Raw genomic sequence first — 17,687 nt, forward strand, 5'->3', positions numbered from 1 at the left:
TGTTTGTGCGGCCATATATCAGTTACAGACTAGCGATTTGCCACGCATTATTTTTGCTCACCTTTGCATTGTCTAGAAGTTGCAAGATTTCTGTGCGGCTGGAGGGGTTGAGGTATCCCGGGATAGAAGTCAACTGTCCCAAGTACTGCAAAGATGAATCATACACTCGAGGTCAGATAAAGTGTGAATGTGAGCAACAAAGTAAACTTTCACCAAAACCCTGCAATACATTCACCATTCTATAAGTCTGTGCTGGAAGTGAAGACAAATGTCTGTTGATGTTGCAGAAATCCAGTGAGCTCCTAACTTTCTGCAATTTGTGTTATCAGCCCTGCTGGGTTCTCTGCTACTGGACTACAAAACAACCCCCCTCCGTGTGACACAAAGATAACCGATATCCCTCACCTTGACCTCTTTCTCGATATAATCATTCAGCAGAACGTCCGGGTCCACTCGATGCTCAGCTGGTGATGGGGACACCGTATGCAGCGGCCTTCGCTCCGTCACCTTCTCCTGGGCCTTCTTGTCTCGGCCTTTCTCCCCCTTCAGGAAGACGCGCTTAAATGGAGACACGATTCCCGGCTGCTGGGAGAGAGCGCAATGTGAGTGCAATTCATTCACACAAAACCGATCACAGAGGAAATTTTACTTAAAAACATTACATGCAGTGTTCTTATTATTGCATAGTATTTATATAGCGCCAACATATTACGCAGCGCTGTACAAAGTCCAAAGTCATGTGACTAGTTGTCCCACAAAGGAGCTCACAATCTAATGTCCCTACCATAGTCATATGTCATTAACACAGCCTAAGGCCAATTTTTGGGAGGAAGCCAATTAGCCTAACTGCATGTTTTTTGAATGTGGGAGGAAACTGGAGTACACAGAGGAAACCCACACAAACACGGGGAGAACCTACAAACTCCATGCAGATAGTGTCCTGGCTCAGATTCCAACCTGGGACCCAGCGCTGCAAAGGTCAGGGTGCTAACCACTGAGCCGCCATGCAGTGATCTCCCCAGAAATGTTTTTAAGCTGGGTAGCTGTATCGTGACCCAACCAAAATACAGGCGGGTGGTTACGGAAAAGTGCTGGGTGCTGCGCCCTGCTAAAAGGACCTAGGGAGAACAATAAAGTTTTATGAAATGTACAGAACCCCTTTGTTAGGAATGTGCACCTATGTACAGGGCTGCTTAATATGTTGGCGCTATATAAATTCTGTTTAAAAATAATAATATTAAAGCAATGGTGGTGCTTGGTATAGTTCCCCCCCTCCTCTATGGTGAATCATTTCCTCAGGCAGGACCTCTCCCTCTTCCCTCGGAGTTGCTGTGAATTGAAGGCCCATTCAGAATTCAAAGGCAACTTTTTTGAATGTCCTGCAATATGGACACAAAATATCTGCTGGATGCCTGGAAATGATGCAAAATGTTAACATTTGTGTAGAACTCGAGAAGATTCCCAAAAGTCTTTCCACGTGCTGTATAAAGTAAAAGGGCTCTTGGTGGATGTAGTTCTGGGGACCCAAATTCTCAGCAGCTGCTCCAGATCAAACTTTGCAGATTGTGACCAGCCAGGTAGTTACTAAAAAGTGCCGGGTGGTGCGGCCGGTGAAAAGACGCCGGGGAAAGCACCAATGACCCAATAACTAGATCTTCGAGTACCCTGCATGACCCAGCACCTGACCAGAAATATCTCAATTGCTCCAATACCCAACCCCTGACTGGCTTTGGATACACCATGTACTTACCAGCTGTCATTGCCCACTGTGACTCCATGCACCCCCTGCAATTACATGTAAATATTGTCCTGAGCAGAGATTGGACAGAACAGTGATCTCCCCGGCTTCTTTTACCTGGGTGCACCACCCGGCTGTTTTTGGGTGGTTACCGAAGTGTTAGGTAACAATACCGGGGGTTGCCACTCACCTACAATTTTTTCCCACCCGGCTTCTGTTTCTGGGTTGAACGCTGCAGAACTTTATGAATATACACAAATAATTTACTCACTAATATAAACATATATTCAGAGTCTGATCTCCCCCTCACATCCCCGGGGAGCTTTGTTATTGACACCCTGCATAGGAGGAAGTGAAAGCCACAAACAGGAACCGCTCGTCTTTTGTGTCCCCCGGGCTGCCCTGAAGATGGGCAGACTTGTGGTGAACTCAGTAATATGCTGCGGTCTACAAGTGGAGGAGAAAGCTGACCGGTTATCTAAACATTGGCCGGAGAGTTCTCATACATCTCAAATCTCCTGGCTGATAAAGAAGCAATGTGGGTATTTCACTTCATTGGAGTCTGTTGAATGAAAGTGATGAGGGACTAGGCACAGGAAGTGCAGCCAGGATTGTATTGAATGTAACCGGGCTCTGTGTTCTCCCCAGGCTTTTTTAGCTGGGCGCACCACCCGGCACTTTTCAATGACCACCCGGCTGATTTTGGAAATTTTTGATCATAATAGAGGGGCCACCTATTTTAAAAACATTTCTGGGGAGAATACTGGGACTGTACGGTGCTTGGAGGGCTTCATAATGGGATGCCGATCTCTATATATACCTATGGGGGACTTCTACAAAGGTCAGGGAAGAAGATGTAGGTGGGTGGCACCTTGTATTGTGACCCAACTCATTGATAACCCAAGAACAGTGGGGTGGTTACTCAAAAGATCCGGGTGGTGCGCCCAGCTAAAAGTGGCCGGGGAGAACACTGTGGAGGATTGGGGGCAGCCATATTAATAAGCTCTGCTAACTCTTATCTGATTGGATGTCTTCCAGACAGGACTGACTGATAACAATAGACCCTCAGATGAATGGGGGGCCAGAAGTCAGTAGGGCGAGGGAGAGATAAGGAAAAATAAAACTGCGGGAGAGAACAATTAGGAGTCCTGGGCTGTTGGACGGGGCTGTACTGTGTGGTAGAGCTGTGTAAACCCCGAGACTGAATGAACAGAATGAGAGATGTTCTATCTCTGTGTTTAGTAACCGGAGGCCGGAGTTACAAAACATTTTTATTTATCCTGCAGATTACAACACTGTGGACGTCACCAGTGCAGTACGATTAGGTTTTCTTGTGTTATTTCCACACCGATGATCAGACAATTCTGCTCCCCACCCCCCAAAGTAAAGGTGACTTACACCCCCTACCTCTGCATCCATGGGTGAGTCCAGGGAGCTGAGCTTGCACAGGAGGCGCCCCAGCAGCCTCGTCCCCGGAGCTGACACCTGCACTGTGTTTGTACACAGCGTATGCAGGAAGAGGTGCAACCACAGCTTCCTCCCAGACTCACCGATGTAGAAATATTCACAACGCCTCGAAGAGAAGCAAACACGAGAATATTACACAGACCTGAATGAGAGGAACACAGAGAATCTCATGATTGGGATAAAGAGAATGTCAGGTGGTTCTGTGCAGCATTTATTAAGGATGGGACTAAAATACAAAGTGAAATTACTGGATTTTAGATTGAGCCAATATGCTTGGGATTGGGGGGTACGAGACGTACGTGCAGATGTACCCCCATATGTCTAACCCCCCCCCAGCGATATACCCTTTAAAAAACTTGGGATCATGCAGACGATGACCCTTCTGCTCTCACCTGCCTGATTGCTGCCCAGCTGTCAAATTTGGGTTTCCCAGTTCACTGGTAGTTACCTGGGAAACCCACCAATCGTGGCTTACCTTGTGCATGCTGAAAGAACGCCTTCGCAGGAATTACATTATCCCGGCACAGCCAATCAAGATGACCAAAGAGGAAAACAAAAAGAAAGAAAATAGTGGCACCCTGTGATGTCATTGATATCCTCATGGTATGTTTTTGTACCCAGAATGCTGCAAGTTGCTCCGATTCCCTCACCCCTCTCTCCACTTCAGCTGAGCCTCTATTGTTCCCGTTTATCCACCAAACCGGCAGAACTTTATCTGATTTCTGTTCAGTTTTAAAAATGTGTCCAGAATAATTGCAATGTAAAAAATAGTAAAACAAAAAAATACAAAAAAAAAATCTCTAAATCTAAAATCTCTAAATCTACCCCCAACTTCTTTTATACTTAAAAAGTATTAGTAATTGTATAAAGCAGAAATATTGATAAAGTGCAACAAGTTTGGCTGTGCAAAGATAAAGTACACCATGGGGAATACACAGACATACCATGCTGTATGGGCAGAAGACGCCGAGCTGTGTCCATGGCGGTCAGGGTGTTATATATATGGAGTGTGAGAAGCAATGAGGAACAATAGGTGCAGATAGACACCCCACCTCTGTGACCACAGGAAAAGACAATTCCCAGGAATCGGCCGGCCCAACTTCTATTCCAAAGGGAAGGAGAACAAACCAACTTCCCAGCTCCACCCTGACAGTGACAGGAAAGCCGAGCTCTGCACTCTATCAGCTGTTCTGGGAACTGTAAACAGGCACCAAATGCCACGGCACAGACAGCCTGCAAAGGAATAAATGGCTGTACTCATGGGGACGCCACAGGACTGGAGAGGTCAAATCCCAGGACTGAGTGGGGCAAATCCCAGCACTGCGGGGGCCAAATCCCAGGACTGCGGGGGCCAAATGCATCCTGAATCTCAGGATTGGGGATGAAGGCGTTTTGTATCGTGGCTGCCATACAAGGGGTAAAGGAACGCTTAGATATTGGTCACGTCAGCCACATCTACACATTTATTGCTTTGCTATTTATGTCCCAATACATAAGTGTGATAAATATTCATAGATTTCATGGATGACCCCCTTGGTTTTGCTGGAAGATGCCCTCCCCCTCCCTGGCAGCACAGCACACAGGGCACGGGGAAGAAGTATAATGGAGAGAGGACAACGCCCGGTATTTCCACTTTCCTGGGTGACCAGCGCCTCGGCATAAAGGACCAGTGATCAGCGCCTCGGCATAAAGGACCAGTGATCAGCGCCTCGGCATAAAGGACCAGTGATCAGAGCCCCGGTACATTGGACCAGTGATCAGCGCCTCTTTCCATCACTTCTTACCTTTTTGCCCTTCTTGCCATCATCTTCCATCTCTCACCTTCGGAGTCTCCTCCTCCTGCGGTCCTGGGTGGCGGATGACGAGCCGGGCGAGGTGGCGGGTGGTGTTGCTGTCGCCCGTCTTGGGGGATTCAATGACATGCCTGCAGCCCAAGAGCTACAGGGGGCGTGTCCTGGAATGAGGAGGTGCCCTCAGGTGGGAGGAGCTGTCAGAAAGGGCAAGGTATACGGCTGGGACAGGAAGTGATGTCACAGTGCAATCGCTGTTTGGAGGAGTCACAGAGTTCCTGGAGAACAGAAGGAAAAGATTTAGCGGAGGAAAAAATGACTGCAACAAGGACTGTCTGACACATCACTGGCAACAACCAATCAGACACTTTGTATCTATCAATGGTAATATTACTGAACTCTGGGAAGACAGAAGACACAAATCAATGCAGCTCTGTAATCAACATATCATGTGAAATCTTCTCAAAATACAAGCAGTGCCGGTGCCTGAATTTGCCCTGAATCATCTTCTACAACCCTTGTACAGCAGAGCTTATACTGGTAGAGCAAGAAGCAACACAGGTAGCTAATGAGATGCTGCAGTGCAAAGAGCATCCTCTGTGAGTGCTTCTGAGCTGCAGCATGATTTCCTTTATATGCTATGTGTATGGAGGGGGAACATGGAGAGGAAGTGACACATGGGGGGACAAGCTGTATGCACACTTACACCTGACATTGGTGCGCACATCAGATAAAAATGAGGGACTGATAGTTGTGATCAGGGAAGCTGTTGGAATGATAGTGAGGGACACATATTATGATTGCACACACTAGTGATGTTGGGGACAGATAACAGCCTGACACAGAGTAATGATACTTGGGTGACACACAGGAAATGACGGGGGGACCCCATTCCTGTAACACACAGCAGTGACTATACAGGGCCGGTTACCAGGGTGACACAAACTAACAATGAAAGGGGACACCATGGGAGTGACACCTTTTATATTGAGGTGGGGACAGATATTAATGTGACACACTCTGGAATGAAAGGTGGCAGATAATAAAGTTCCGCCCAGCAGTGATAATGGGGGAGGACAGATATCACAGTGACACACACTGCTAATGAAAGGGAACCTTGTCAGTAGGGCACCCAGCACTGGTAATAGGGGGACAGTTCTAACAGTGACACACATTGCTGAGTGGGGGGGACTGACATTAGTGTGACACTCACCCGAGTAACAAGCGTTCCTCCTTTCTGTCAGGCCCGCCAAGCCTCCCCATCTCCTCTCAGCTGCCATGTTGGGTGTAGCCTTCCCAGCATGCCCCGCGTCGGGTCCTCAGCGTGAGAGAAAGAGGGGCGGGGCGTCTCCGAGCGCTGGTGGGCGGAGTTTCTGCGTTTGAAAGCTTGTGAGGGCGTGGCTTTTTGGGTTGTTGTACTGGAGGACTGACGCCTGGCTTCGGAGGGTCGTTCTATCATCTCCTACAACTCTGTGATTTTTGTCAGGAGGGGGTGGAGCCTGCCGGACCGTTACTCCTGCCATCTTGGTGGTGGCAGACGAGGAGGTAAGTTGGGTGAATGTGGGGTGTATCTGGTATAGCCGCCCCTTCTCCCTGTGGCCCTCTTTGGTATGGCTGCCTTCATTGGGTGTGGGTCCAGTTCCCCACACACACACCTTGGGGAGAATGACAGGAAGAGTCTGGGAGCCCCATACCTGTCAGGGGGCAGCAGGGGTGGGGGGCCTGGGGCAGATATAGCAACCTGGGATGAAGGCAATTCCTTGCCTGTAAAATATCTGAGCCAATCAAGCAAGGGACCCATCGTCTTACCCCACTCCAGGGCCGTTCTCCATCTCGGGGCAATTTCCTGGCCGTGGTGCCTCTATAATACCAGATTTATATCTCTGTAATAGAAAGGTCAGACCATTAGTAGTCCAGCCTGACAACTCTGACTCCTTCCTCAGATACAGTGTTGTCACCGTAATACAGGAAGTATGTTTTTGGCAGGATCACCAGGGGGAAGTAAAGGAAGCTAATGCAGCCTCAGTGCCGGTTGGGGTTACATAGATTGTAATGCTGTAAAGCAGAGTCTGGGGGGATCCCACATTTCTGGGGTCAGGGGGTCTCCCCGTCTGCCAATCTCTACTGATAGATAGGAAGCTCTCTGTTACCCAGGAAATGGAAATGTGAGGGGGCAGAAATCACTAACAGCCCCTCCGTCCTCCCCCCGCAGATCATGTCCACCCTCTTCCCATCGCTCTTCCCACAAATCACCGACTCGCTATGGTTTAACCTGGACCGGCCGTGTGTGGATGAGAATGAGTTACAGCAACAGGAGCAGCAGCACCAGGCCTGGGTGAGTTCCTCCCCCCAGATACCCCCCCCCCCTGTAGTTTGTGTCTCTGCCCCTCCCACAATGGGGAGATTTCCCCCAGTAGTTTGTGTCTCTGCCCCTCCCACAATGGGGAGATTTAGGTCCTCACCTAGGGCCCCCCCATTATAGAAAGCCTTGGCCTCAATTTTCTGGGACATGATGCCCCCCCCTGTTGCCCCCCCCCCTGTTTCCCTGACATATATATAATAGACGGTTGGGGGGGGTCATGCCGCAGATATGGATTCCTCTGGGGGTGGGGTTCTACTTTTACCATTGTCCTTCTTCCCGAAGTAGACCCATATTTTATTTGTTCTCTTCTCGGGGGTATTCTCATCCTCTGGAAGATGTTTCTGGTCCTCAGCATTTATCATTCTGAATATTGCCTGGACTTCCTGTGCCCTCATAGCTGTATATCAGGTGACTTCCTGTGCCTAGGCACTCCTGTCCCCTCATAGCTGTATATCAGGTGACTTCCTGTGCCTAGGCACTCCTGTCCTGTCCCCTCATAGCTGTATATCAGGTGACTTCCTGTGCCAGTGATCAGACAGTAACTTTGTAGTCACAGCAGGGGCTGATCTGTGTCAGACATCGGTGAATCCCGGGGTTTATATGATTGTCACCTCCTATGTCTATGAAGTCATGTGACCTGGTACATTCTGAGTTGTTTCTTCTCCTTCAGGCCGACATGGAGGCAGCTGAGCAGGACCAGGACCAGTGGATGATCTGACTGGACCGGAGCCGCCCCATGCCCCCAACTCCTCTGTGCCAGCTGCTTGTGAATGTCGGGGGATTCACCCAGAGCTAGGAATTGTTTTCTGTGAAAATTTCTTGTACATATTTTATACATGGGAGAGTCCAGCCCCAGAACCTGTACAGTATGGGGGAGGGGGGGTTACCTCCATGTGACCCCCCACCCCGGGTGCCGCACTTCCTCCAGCACTGATCTCCTTCTGCTTGTTACTTGTCAGTGTTGTCTGTGCAGTGACAGAGTTTTGTTTGTGTGAACAGGAAATAAATTTTTTGTTTTATCAGATTCTGTACAAATCTCTTCCTGGCCACCAATCACATGAGGGGTATTAGGTGGGAGATTCTGGTGATGGAATCAGTCGCCGCTCTGACTCCGCACTCCATTAGTTTTCAGTCATTCAGACTTTGCTCTGCATTTGCTGGGCCAATAAAAAGCATCATACAGAAATGTGCACCTCCCCCGACTCACTTATAGAAAGGAATTCTTCCTTCAAACTTCAATCCTTACCCACTGTCTGTAAAACAGATGAAACCACCCGGAGGCTTTATTCCAAAATAGCAGGTAAGTGAGCCAATGTATTCCATTGTTCTGGTGTCGGTCACATGATATGCTGAGACCATATTCAGTTTTGGGTGTATTAAAAAATGATTCCCCTGTCAATTCGACCTAGATTCCCTTCTATATTCACCAGAAAATAAAGCATTTCTTAGTGTAACTGCTGTGCACTTTTGTCAATTGACCACTAGGTGGCAGAACGAGTCATTGTTTAAATAGGCCCTAAAACCAGAAGTGTAGAGAGAGAGTCCAATAACAGCAGAGAGTGGCTCAGTGGGTAGCACTCCGGCTTTTGCAGCGCTGGGTCCGGGTTCGAATTTCGGCCAGGGCACTATCTGCATGGAGTTTGCAGGTTCTCCCTGTGTTTGTGTGGGTTTCCTCCAACAACATGCAGTTATGATATTGCCCCCTTTCCCCCCAAAAAATTGACCTTAGACTGTGGTAATGACATATCACTAGGGAATACAGATGCGAGCATGGGACATGTGTGCGTGCAGCTGGCTTGCGCTGGGGGGGCGGGAAATTTAAAATAAGTACAGGTAGCCCCCGGGTTAAGGACATCTAACATACGGCTGACTCCTGGATACAAACGAGACAGTTTGCATGACTTGCAGAAGAAATCTTTTGCTAAACAGCCCAGACTGAGCTCCTCTGCAAGCTCTTGTAACTCCAATGACCAAGACAAACTCTGCAGTTGTTTCTTTTTGCACATTAAAGCTCAGCTCGCTCCAGAAGTAATGAATGCCTAGGATTCATAAAGATTATTATTTTTGCTTTGTTTGTGATTATCTCACAGTGAGGATTTTATACAGTAACTGACACCACGCTGCCTAATAATAAGTTGAGACAAACATCTGTTCTAATTGCATTTATTAAAATAATCTACCTGTTCCAACTTACATACAAATTCAACTTAAGAACAAACCTTCAGTCCCCTCATATGTAACCCGGGGACTATCTTTATTTTTAAACACAGTCCCCACACCACCATTAGAGAGAGTACAGATCTGCTGCAGAGTTGAGTGAAGCTCAATGCCTAGACAGTGAGGAGGTTTTCTATGGCATCTTTATGATAAGGATGGATTATTTGATTAAAACATGGTTCTTATGGAGAGAAGGACTGAGTCCTGGGATAGAAACCTCCACCACAGCATCACCCAACCTAATGTTGTCTCAGCTTTGTCTGGGATCTTCTGTTGCTCTTGACTGATTTAAATGAGGAATTGCCACTTCCTCTCTGCTCCAATAAATTTGCCACACCAATATTACTTCTAGGGACAGAATCCATCTTGAATCTAGAATATCTCAATGTATGTCAGAGCAAAATGGATAAAATGAAAGAAAATCTTTGTTTTTTCATCCTATGAACGGGAGGGATGTCAGTTAATAAATAAGGATAATTTTGGTCCCATACAAAGTAATGCATCGTATGGGTGTCAGTGCCCCATGGTGGGTTGCATGATGCTGGTAATGCAGGAAAATAATTACAATTTATAAAAAAATGGGCAGAAATTATTCAAAAATAAAAATTGTGCTTTGTAATATTGTGACGTCATCACCTCTGCACGCGGGGCGGGGTCACTGTGTGTGCTGGATCCACAGTCAGAGAGACGAGCTCCCTCTGCCGAACACTGAGTGTACTGCACCTCCTGGACCGCACCATTCTAACAGCGGGGGGGTGGGCTGCGTCATTCATCACAGCTCCTGGGCTCTATTCTGTAGGTTAGAAGAAGGTGCGGGCGGGGATGAGAAGTCGGTGTGAGCGCACATCGGCCCAAGAGGAGAATGGAGGCAATAACAGCAAATTAAAAGATAGCTTGGGTCTAGTGGTTGCGTCCTGTAGGAGGAGGTGGGAGTCACTTCCGGTACTGCACGTGGTGAGTTGCTGCAAGGATTGGGAGATCCAGGTATGGGGCCCATGAGGGGGGATCCAGGTATGGGGCCCATGAGGGCGGGGATATAGGGCATCCAGGTATGGGGCCCATGAGGGCGGGGATATAGGGAATCCAGGTATGGGGCTCATGAGGGCCAGTATATGGGGGATCCAGCTATGGGGCCCATGAGGGCTGGGATATAGGGGATCCAGCTATGGGAGAAATCTTCCTCATGGTGCTTAGGATATAGGTGTCCTTTACCATAATAGAGGCTGTAGGTGTTGGATATTCTACATGGGGGTCTGGATATAAGAAACTATACACTATGGGAGGGGGGGTGCAGGCTCAGTATTTGGCAATCCACATTATTCTCTATTCTAGGCTCCCCATCACTGTGACGTGCAATCATTATTTCTTCTTTTCTCAGGGCAGAAGAAGGTTGTGAAGAATTGAGACTGGACGGAGAGGTTTGTGTCTTGAACTTTAGGATCTGTATATATAGCTAACTGTATCTGTGATGTGTCTGACCTTTGGCCATGCCAATAGTTGGTGCATTAAATCCCCCCCCCACAATCCCTTCGGCACAAATTGCCAGTGTGGCTCCCAGGACCCTGTTCTGTAGGTCCAGACTGCAGGGCCAGCATGGGTTTAGTTACTGAAATGTCTGGTGATTTGTGTGGACAACAAAGCTCAGCTTGTCCTACTGGTGTCCCCTCCAAATCTGTAAGCTGTGATAGTGTCGGGGCTAACAGTCATTTTGTCAGTAGAGCCGGTTGTAACTCCCATGCCCTCCTGCAATGACACCCCCTCTATATCCTACTCTGCCTCTATACTTGGCTGATGGGTGATGATCTATCTTCTCTTCCAATCATCATATTCTGTCCATTCCATAGCCCTGCTTTCCCTGTGAAATATCCTCATAGTTCCTAATGCAGATTCCTAAAGGTCAACCTGATTGCTTCCAGTGTGTGAGGACTGGCATGAGGTCCTCTGCTGCAAGAGACTGGTCCTCCTCTATTGTATGGTCACATCTGTCTCTGTATTATTTATCACTGTGTGCAGGTATTGCAATGTGTCCGGGCTGACTGTAGCTCTGGTCACTCCTGTGCACTCAGCCCGGGGGTGGTTTGAGGCCTCTTTTTGGCCCTTGAGGTGTGGAAGTTTTGGATCTCCAGGACACTGCTTTATAACATGTATAGATGGTATGTAATGCGGTCTGAATACAAGCTGCTGCTTTACAGTCTCTGTCTTTTTTTTTTTTTTTTTTTTTTTCTTTCTTTCTACAGATGGACAATGTCTCAGAATCCTCTCCGTTGATGAAGCCCTGGCTAGCTACAAGGTGAGTCCTTCTCCATACCTTGGAACCTTTTGCAGGTCTTCCAGCGTGTCCGGGCTGCCTGTAGCTCTGGTCACTCCTGTGCACTCTGCTAGATCATCCATGGGGTGGTTTGAGGCTTCTTCCTGCCCCTTCAGGAGGAGGTTATAGAAACTCCAGACAAATATTCCTATCTCTGTTTATTATCTTCCAGTGTGCTCTTCTGGAAAATAACATTTTATGTGTCTCTTGTATTTCAGTGAGAGCTGCCATGGCAGCTGTGGAGCAGAGAATTGGGACTGCATGCATCACCTGAAGATGCTGACATGGTATGGTGATACTGCTCTCCTTGTGCGTCGCATTTTATGTATACAGTGATGTTTTACTGCTGTCACTGGGCATTGGAATTTGGTGGTTCTTGCAGTTCTTTATAATGACCAGCTGTTACTGTGAATAATCCTTTTCTTTGTGGAGGGTTTTTTTATCCCTCAAATGCAAATTGTCCCCCCTTGTTCACTATATAGACTATTTAAATATTTATACATCGTAATCTTATCTACCATTCCTTATCTCTAGGCAGAATACGTTTGATTTGGTTAATCTCTTCTCACAGCTGAGCTCCCCTATGCCTCTTTACAGTTGTCCCTCTTTTGAATGTCCATATTGATTTCGTGAACTTTCAAAACTGATCTGCACGTTCTAGTTGAGGTCTGACAAATGTCTTGCAAAGATGGGGTCAGAAAAGGTTTCCTGTGAAAGTTTACTTATATGGATGGCTCTTACTTAGGGGTCTGGCCATGATTAGAGCATCACTGTGACCCTGGTGGGGCAGTTTCCATAAACCTGAATTGTCCATTAGTGGTTTGGCAGCATGGAGTCGGTTGTGGGTATTGAGCAATGCTTGGGACAGTAACAGGCCTCCAGTTTGGAGCAAATGATTTTTTCCTTGCATTTAGGTCTGTTCTGATTGTGTGCAGCTCTTCCAGCGTGTCCGGGCTGGCTGTAGCTCTGTTCACCCCTGTGCACTCTGATAGATCATCCCTGACCCCAAACACTGAGTAGCAAACATGCATTGTATATGTGGTGTATATAACTGCTCCTTCTTTACTAGATTTTTTTTTCCTTTCTCCAGATACATGACGTTCCAGAATCTTCTCTGTTAATAAGGGCACAACTGGAAAAAAGGTGCGTTCTTCCTCCATGTCTAGGAAACTCTCATGCAGGTCTTCCAGCGTGTCCGGGCTGCTTGTAGCTCTGGTCACTCCTGTGCACTCTGCTAGATCATCCCTGAGGTGGTTTGAGGCTTCTTCCTGCTCCTTCAGGAGGAGGTTATAGAAACCCCAGACATTGCATGATAACACTTGTAGATGGTATGTGATGTAGCCTAAATACCTGCTGCTTTACAGTCTTTTTCTTTTACTCTTTCTATAGATGGAAAATGTCTTTGAATTATCTCAGTTGATGAAGCCCTGGCTAGCTACAAGGTGAGTCCTTTCTCCTTGTTTAGGAATCTTGTGCAGGTCTTCCAGCGTGTCCGGGCTGCCTGTAGCTCTGGTCACTCCTGTGCACTCTGCTAGATCATCCCTGAGGTGGTTTGAGGCCTCTTCCTGCCCCTCCAGGAGGAGGTTATAGAAACCCCAGACACTGTTTGATAACATGTGTAGATGCTATGTTATGTGGCCTAAATTCATGCTGCTGCTTTACGGTCTTTTGCTCTTTCTATAGATGGACAATGTCTCAGAAACCTCTCTGTTGATGAAGCTCTGGCTAGCTACAAGGTGAGTTCTTCCTCCATATCTTGGAACCTTTTGCAGGTCTTCCAGCGTGTCCGGGCTGGCTGTAGCTCTGGTCACTCCTGTGCACTCTGCTAGACCATCCATGGGGTGGTTTAAGGCTTCTTCCTGCCCCTTCAGGAGGAGGTTATAGAAATCCCAGACACTTGGTAAAATACATGCATTGTATAGGATGTGGTTGGACGTACTTGGCTGCCACTTTACCTCTGTGTTTTTTCTTCCCTTTAGATAGACTATATGGTCTGTTGATTAAGCCATGGCTGACTACAAGGTGAGTCCTTTCTCCTTGTTTAGGAATCTTGTGCAGGTCTTCCAGCGTGTCCGGGCTGCCTGTAGCTCTGGTCACTCCTGTGCACTCTGCTAGATCATCCCTGAGGTGGTTTGAGACCTCTTCCTGCCCCTCCGGGAGGAGGTTATAGAAACCCCAGACATTGCATGATAACGTGTAGACGATCTAATGTTCCCTAAATACCTGCTGCTTACGGTCTTTTTCTTTCTATAGATGGAAAATGTCTTTGAATCATCTGAGTTGATGAAGCCCTGGCTAGCTACAAGGTGAGTTCTTCCTCCATACCTTGGAACCTTTTGCAGGTCTTCCAGCGTGTCCGGGCTGCCTGTAGCTCTGGTCACTCCTGTGCACTCTGCTAGATCATCCCTGGGGTGGTTTGAGGCTTCTTCCTGCCCCTTCAGGAGGAGGTTATAGAAACCCCAGACATTGCATGATAACGTGTAGATGATATCTAATGTAGCCTAAATACCTGCTGCTGCTTACGGTCTTTTTTCTTTTGCTCTTTCTTTAGATGGACAATGTCTCAGAATCCTCTCCATTGATGGAGCCCTAGCTAGCTACAAGGTTAGTCCTTTTCCATATCTTGGAACTTTTTGCAGGTCTTCCAGCGTGTCCGGGCTGCCTGTAGCTCTGGTCACTCCTGTGCACTCTGCTAGATCATCCCTGGGGTGGTTTGAGGCCTTTTCTTGTCTCTTCAGGAGGAGGTTATAGAAACTCCAGACAAATATTCCCACTTCATTGTATTATCTTTCAATGTTCTCTGCAAGATTGAATGACATACTGCTTGTTTGTTCTATTTCAGTGGGAGACGCTGTATTTTTCTTCCTGATATTTGAACACCCTTGGAATCATTATCTGAACGATGTTGTTCTGCATGAAGGTAAATGTTGCTTTTGAAATGAGGAAGAAGCAACTAACCATGAAAGACTGGACAAGTTTTTCCTTTAGCCAAATTGCAAGGAAACCAAGGTGCCAGCAATGTTCAGTGTCCTGCACCATTAAAAAGAAAACTCTGAGACTGGAGGAAACTTGGAACAGGAGAGGCTCTGAAACAGAAGTTTCTCACAGGACGAAATCTTCAATCGCATGTCAACATTGGTTGACGAAAGCAAGTCTCGTTTTCAGCTGTGAAAAGAAGGCTTTGAGCTCAAGGTTTGCAAGGCCAAGAAAGCCATTGCTGAAAGATATAAATGAGACTAGGCAGCTGGGATGTGATAGAATTACAGAATAATTCACCTTTACCACAATGATTTCCTATTTGTTGTATTTCTGTTTGCACCCACCTGTATGACAGAAGCTAAATTCCAAAAGATGAGAAAGCAGGTGGAGCCAGCAGACGTTGTTTTCAGCAGATTATAAATTGTTGTTGCATTATGTCTTTCAGATAAAGCTTTCTAATGTCAGTGTTTTTTGTCTAATTTGTATTTTTTATTGAATTTATATTGCTGAGCTTTATTCTAGAGGTGCAGTTTTTCCTTTATACCCCTCATAATTCGGGGTGAACTGAACAAAAAAGTTAGACATGGCATGTCCTGCCATCTTATAGGAAAAATGCTGTTTTACAAAGTTCTTAATAAATTATATTTTTTCCTCCATCTGATGTTGTTCTTCATTTAAAGTCCATTAAACCTTCTAGAAGAGTCAGTGGGTTCACCAAGCTCCGTCCATAGCCAGGGTCTCTTTTGAGACCTTTTAAACAAATTGATGATTGCTAAATATATATATATATATATTTTTAGTCCACCTCCTATCTTTAATTGTCTTTTAAAGTGGACATGCCACTAGGATTTAGGATCCACTCTCTCCCAAATCTATTCAGTGGTTTTAAGATGCACCTAAAAAAAAAATCTGCCATTATTACCCCTATCCTCTGCCTTGGTGTGGGTGGCATCGCTGTCCTTCCATGAAGATTTCCGGTAAATATGGATCAGTTGCAGTTGTGTGAGAAGATGCTGAAGGACTGGAGAGTTTGCTTGCAGGACTTAGCTTGCTCTGCATGCACCAGGAATCTTCCTGTTGTGAGAATTCTTTTGAGATGCATTTTATTCTCCAAACCTGACTGGGCTTAGACTGGATAAGTGGATCTTTCATTTCCCTGGAAGGTTAGCTTTAATCTTTTATGACTGGCAGTGCCAGGGGTGTCATGTTATTTGATCTTTATGTGGTGAGCTGGAAGCCCCTTCACACGGATGTGTGGATCTGAGTCCCCGTCAGTGCTCCAGTTGTGTGCAGAAAGACATCCACATTATGGCACTTACCCTCCCGGGTGCCACCTGCGGACATGGAAGAGCTGTGCTCCCCGATGTTGCTCCATCCTTGGTGTCTGGCAATCTTTTCTGAAACCGTCATCCCAGCTCTGTAATGGGCGGTGGAGGGGGTACAGGTAATGGATCATATGTGTCCACACCACCCCGGCTCTGACTTCTTATACTGGGCATGAGATGCACACAGAATATTGATGGGGCAGGGTTTCTATTTTTCTTCTTTGCTCTTCAATGTGCGTGTTGTCTTCTCTGCACTGGCAACATATCTTTCTGTACAGTATTGGATCATTCCCTGTCTGCCCGCTGAGTGATCACCAACTGCCTGGCACCAGCAGTACAGAGAAGGAGGAAATGTCCCAGCCACTGCCAATCTCTATACAAGGTGCAATACCCCCCATCCCTGGCACTGCCAGTATTTATATATATATATATATATATATTACAATACCCCCCCATCCCTGGCACTGCCAGTATTTATATATATATATATTACAATACCCCCCATCCCTGGCACTGCCAGTCCCTATATACCAGGGCTGTCAAACTCAAATGCACAGTGTGCCAAAATTAAAAACTTAGACAAAGTCACGGGCCAAACTTGAAGTTTATTGGAGCAAAGGTTTTGCTCAACATTCAATCTGGAACAAACCTATAATAGAGAAATAGCACCGCTACTACAATTCCCTGCATCAATAAAACAGTCCAATGTGGGGTCACGCTGATTTGGCCCTCGGGCCAGAGTTTGACACCCCTGCTATATAAGATCCAACATCCCCATCCCTGGCACTGCCAGTCTCTATACAGGGTACAATACCCCCATTCTTGCCAGTTGTTATTTAATGTACACTCCATCCCTGCACTCTCTATGGAGTCCCCGCGCACTATACGGGGTATCTGCCGGGGAACGTTGGGTGTGAGGGGTCTCCCAGGTTCCCCCGCAAAGACTTCTTTCATTTCTAGTCAGGGCGAGGTTGGGTGAGGAGTCTCTTGGTTGAACCCACAAATATTCTGGTTTTACCCCTCTGGGGCTCCAGGCACAGCAGGGGTTACAGAGGTAAGTGAAGGGGTAAAAGTCAGCATTAGAGCTGGGGTAATGTGTGGTAAATACACCTTCTTTGCAGGGGGCAAAAAAGTGTCCTTCAGCCTGCCAACATCCATGCAAATCTCTTCATTGTTGGAACTGCCCCCTGTACTGCCTAATTGCCCCTCTACCTCCACCAATGCCCCTCTGTACCGCTCTCTGCACTATATACGGGGTCTCCGGGTTGGCAGAGTCACCTGGGCTCTCCCACACGGACCCCGGGGATTTCTTACCCATACCAGGTGCCCCGGGCACAGAGTATTTCCGGGTCCCAGTGATCACAGATTTGGGTTGGGGGGATTAATCTTCCCCCCCCCCTCTAAGACTGACTGATAGGGGCATAAATCTGCCTCACCTGCATTATGGGGGCAGTTTCTGCAAATGCCCCAACAACCCTTACTGCTCCTCTGCACTAAACAA

At 47.1% G+C, this 17,687-nt stretch overlaps 1 protein-coding gene, 2 long non-coding RNA genes and 7 other non-coding genes across 17 annotated transcripts in view; 9 read left to right on the forward strand and 1 right to left on the reverse strand.

The window, feature by feature from the left end:
• The window catches only part of CCM2 (CCM2 scaffold protein), an 18,645-nt gene extending 13,516 nt beyond the window's left edge, over positions 1 to 5,129 (reverse strand). Inside the window, exons 1-3 of one of the 5 annotated variants that reach the window (XM_072413045.1) lie at positions 4,990 to 5,129; positions 406 to 582; positions 62 to 145 (exon numbers count right to left, since the gene is read on the reverse strand). In XM_072413045.1, coding sequence (XP_072269146.1) covers positions 62 to 145; positions 406 to 582; positions 4,990 to 5,019 — 291 coding nt within the window. In that variant the 5' untranslated portion in view covers positions 5,020 to 5,129. Of the gene's footprint in view, positions 1 to 61; positions 146 to 405; positions 586 to 3,145; positions 3,323 to 4,149; positions 4,278 to 4,989 lie in introns of those variants that run through there. The other 4 variants (XM_072413044.1, XM_072413048.1, XM_072413049.1 and 1 more) reach the window with 4 other exon arrangements.
• A 2,605-nt stretch (positions 5,130 to 7,734) lies between these two features.
• Positions 7,735 to 8,379, forward strand: LOC140331774 (uncharacterized). Its single transcript, XR_011920975.1, has 2 exons — positions 7,735 to 7,765; positions 7,815 to 8,379. It is a non-coding gene; the product is annotated as an uncharacterized lncRNA (long non-coding RNA).
• Positions 8,380 to 9,561: 1,182 nt separating this feature from the next.
• On the forward strand, positions 9,562 to 15,517 carry LOC140331773 (uncharacterized). 4 transcript variants are annotated; one of them, XR_011920973.1, is made up of 10 exons: positions 9,562 to 10,558; positions 10,953 to 10,992; positions 11,812 to 11,864; positions 12,101 to 12,169; positions 12,973 to 13,025; positions 13,272 to 13,324; positions 13,566 to 13,618; positions 13,862 to 14,188; positions 14,434 to 14,486; positions 14,725 to 15,517. It is a non-coding gene; the product is annotated as an uncharacterized lncRNA (long non-coding RNA). The 4 variants fall into 4 exon arrangements; XR_011920972.1 differs by having other exon boundaries at positions 9,562 to 10,528; XR_011920971.1 differs by lacking the exon at positions 9,562 to 10,558 and having other exon boundaries at positions 10,640 to 10,992.
• On the forward strand, positions 11,894 to 12,026 carry LOC140332227 (small nucleolar RNA SNORA9). The gene has a single exon (XR_011921077.1). It is a non-coding gene; the product is annotated as a small nucleolar RNA SNORA9 (small nucleolar RNA).
• Positions 13,058 to 13,190, forward strand: LOC140332232 (small nucleolar RNA SNORA9). The gene has a single exon (XR_011921081.1). It is a non-coding gene; the product is annotated as a small nucleolar RNA SNORA9 (small nucleolar RNA).
• On the forward strand, positions 13,355 to 13,487 carry LOC140332231 (small nucleolar RNA SNORA9). Its single transcript, XR_011921080.1, has one exon. It is a non-coding gene; the product is annotated as a small nucleolar RNA SNORA9 (small nucleolar RNA).
• Positions 13,649 to 13,781, forward strand: LOC140332229 (small nucleolar RNA SNORA9). The gene has a single exon (XR_011921078.1). It is a non-coding gene; the product is annotated as a small nucleolar RNA SNORA9 (small nucleolar RNA).
• Positions 13,935 to 14,067, forward strand: LOC140332233 (small nucleolar RNA SNORA9). Its single transcript, XR_011921082.1, has one exon. It is a non-coding gene; the product is annotated as a small nucleolar RNA SNORA9 (small nucleolar RNA).
• LOC140332226 (small nucleolar RNA SNORA9) lies at positions 14,219 to 14,351 on the forward strand. The gene has a single exon (XR_011921076.1). It is a non-coding gene; the product is annotated as a small nucleolar RNA SNORA9 (small nucleolar RNA).
• On the forward strand, positions 14,516 to 14,648 carry LOC140332230 (small nucleolar RNA SNORA9). Its single transcript, XR_011921079.1, has one exon. It is a non-coding gene; the product is annotated as a small nucleolar RNA SNORA9 (small nucleolar RNA).
• Positions 15,518 to 17,687: the final 2,170 nt, after the last annotated feature.

The sequence above is a fragment of the Pyxicephalus adspersus genome, chromosome 5, assembly GCF_032062135.1.
Source record: "Pyxicephalus adspersus chromosome 5, UCB_Pads_2.0, whole genome shotgun sequence".
Lineage (NCBI taxonomy): Eukaryota > Metazoa > Chordata > Amphibia > Anura > Pyxicephalidae > Pyxicephalus > Pyxicephalus adspersus.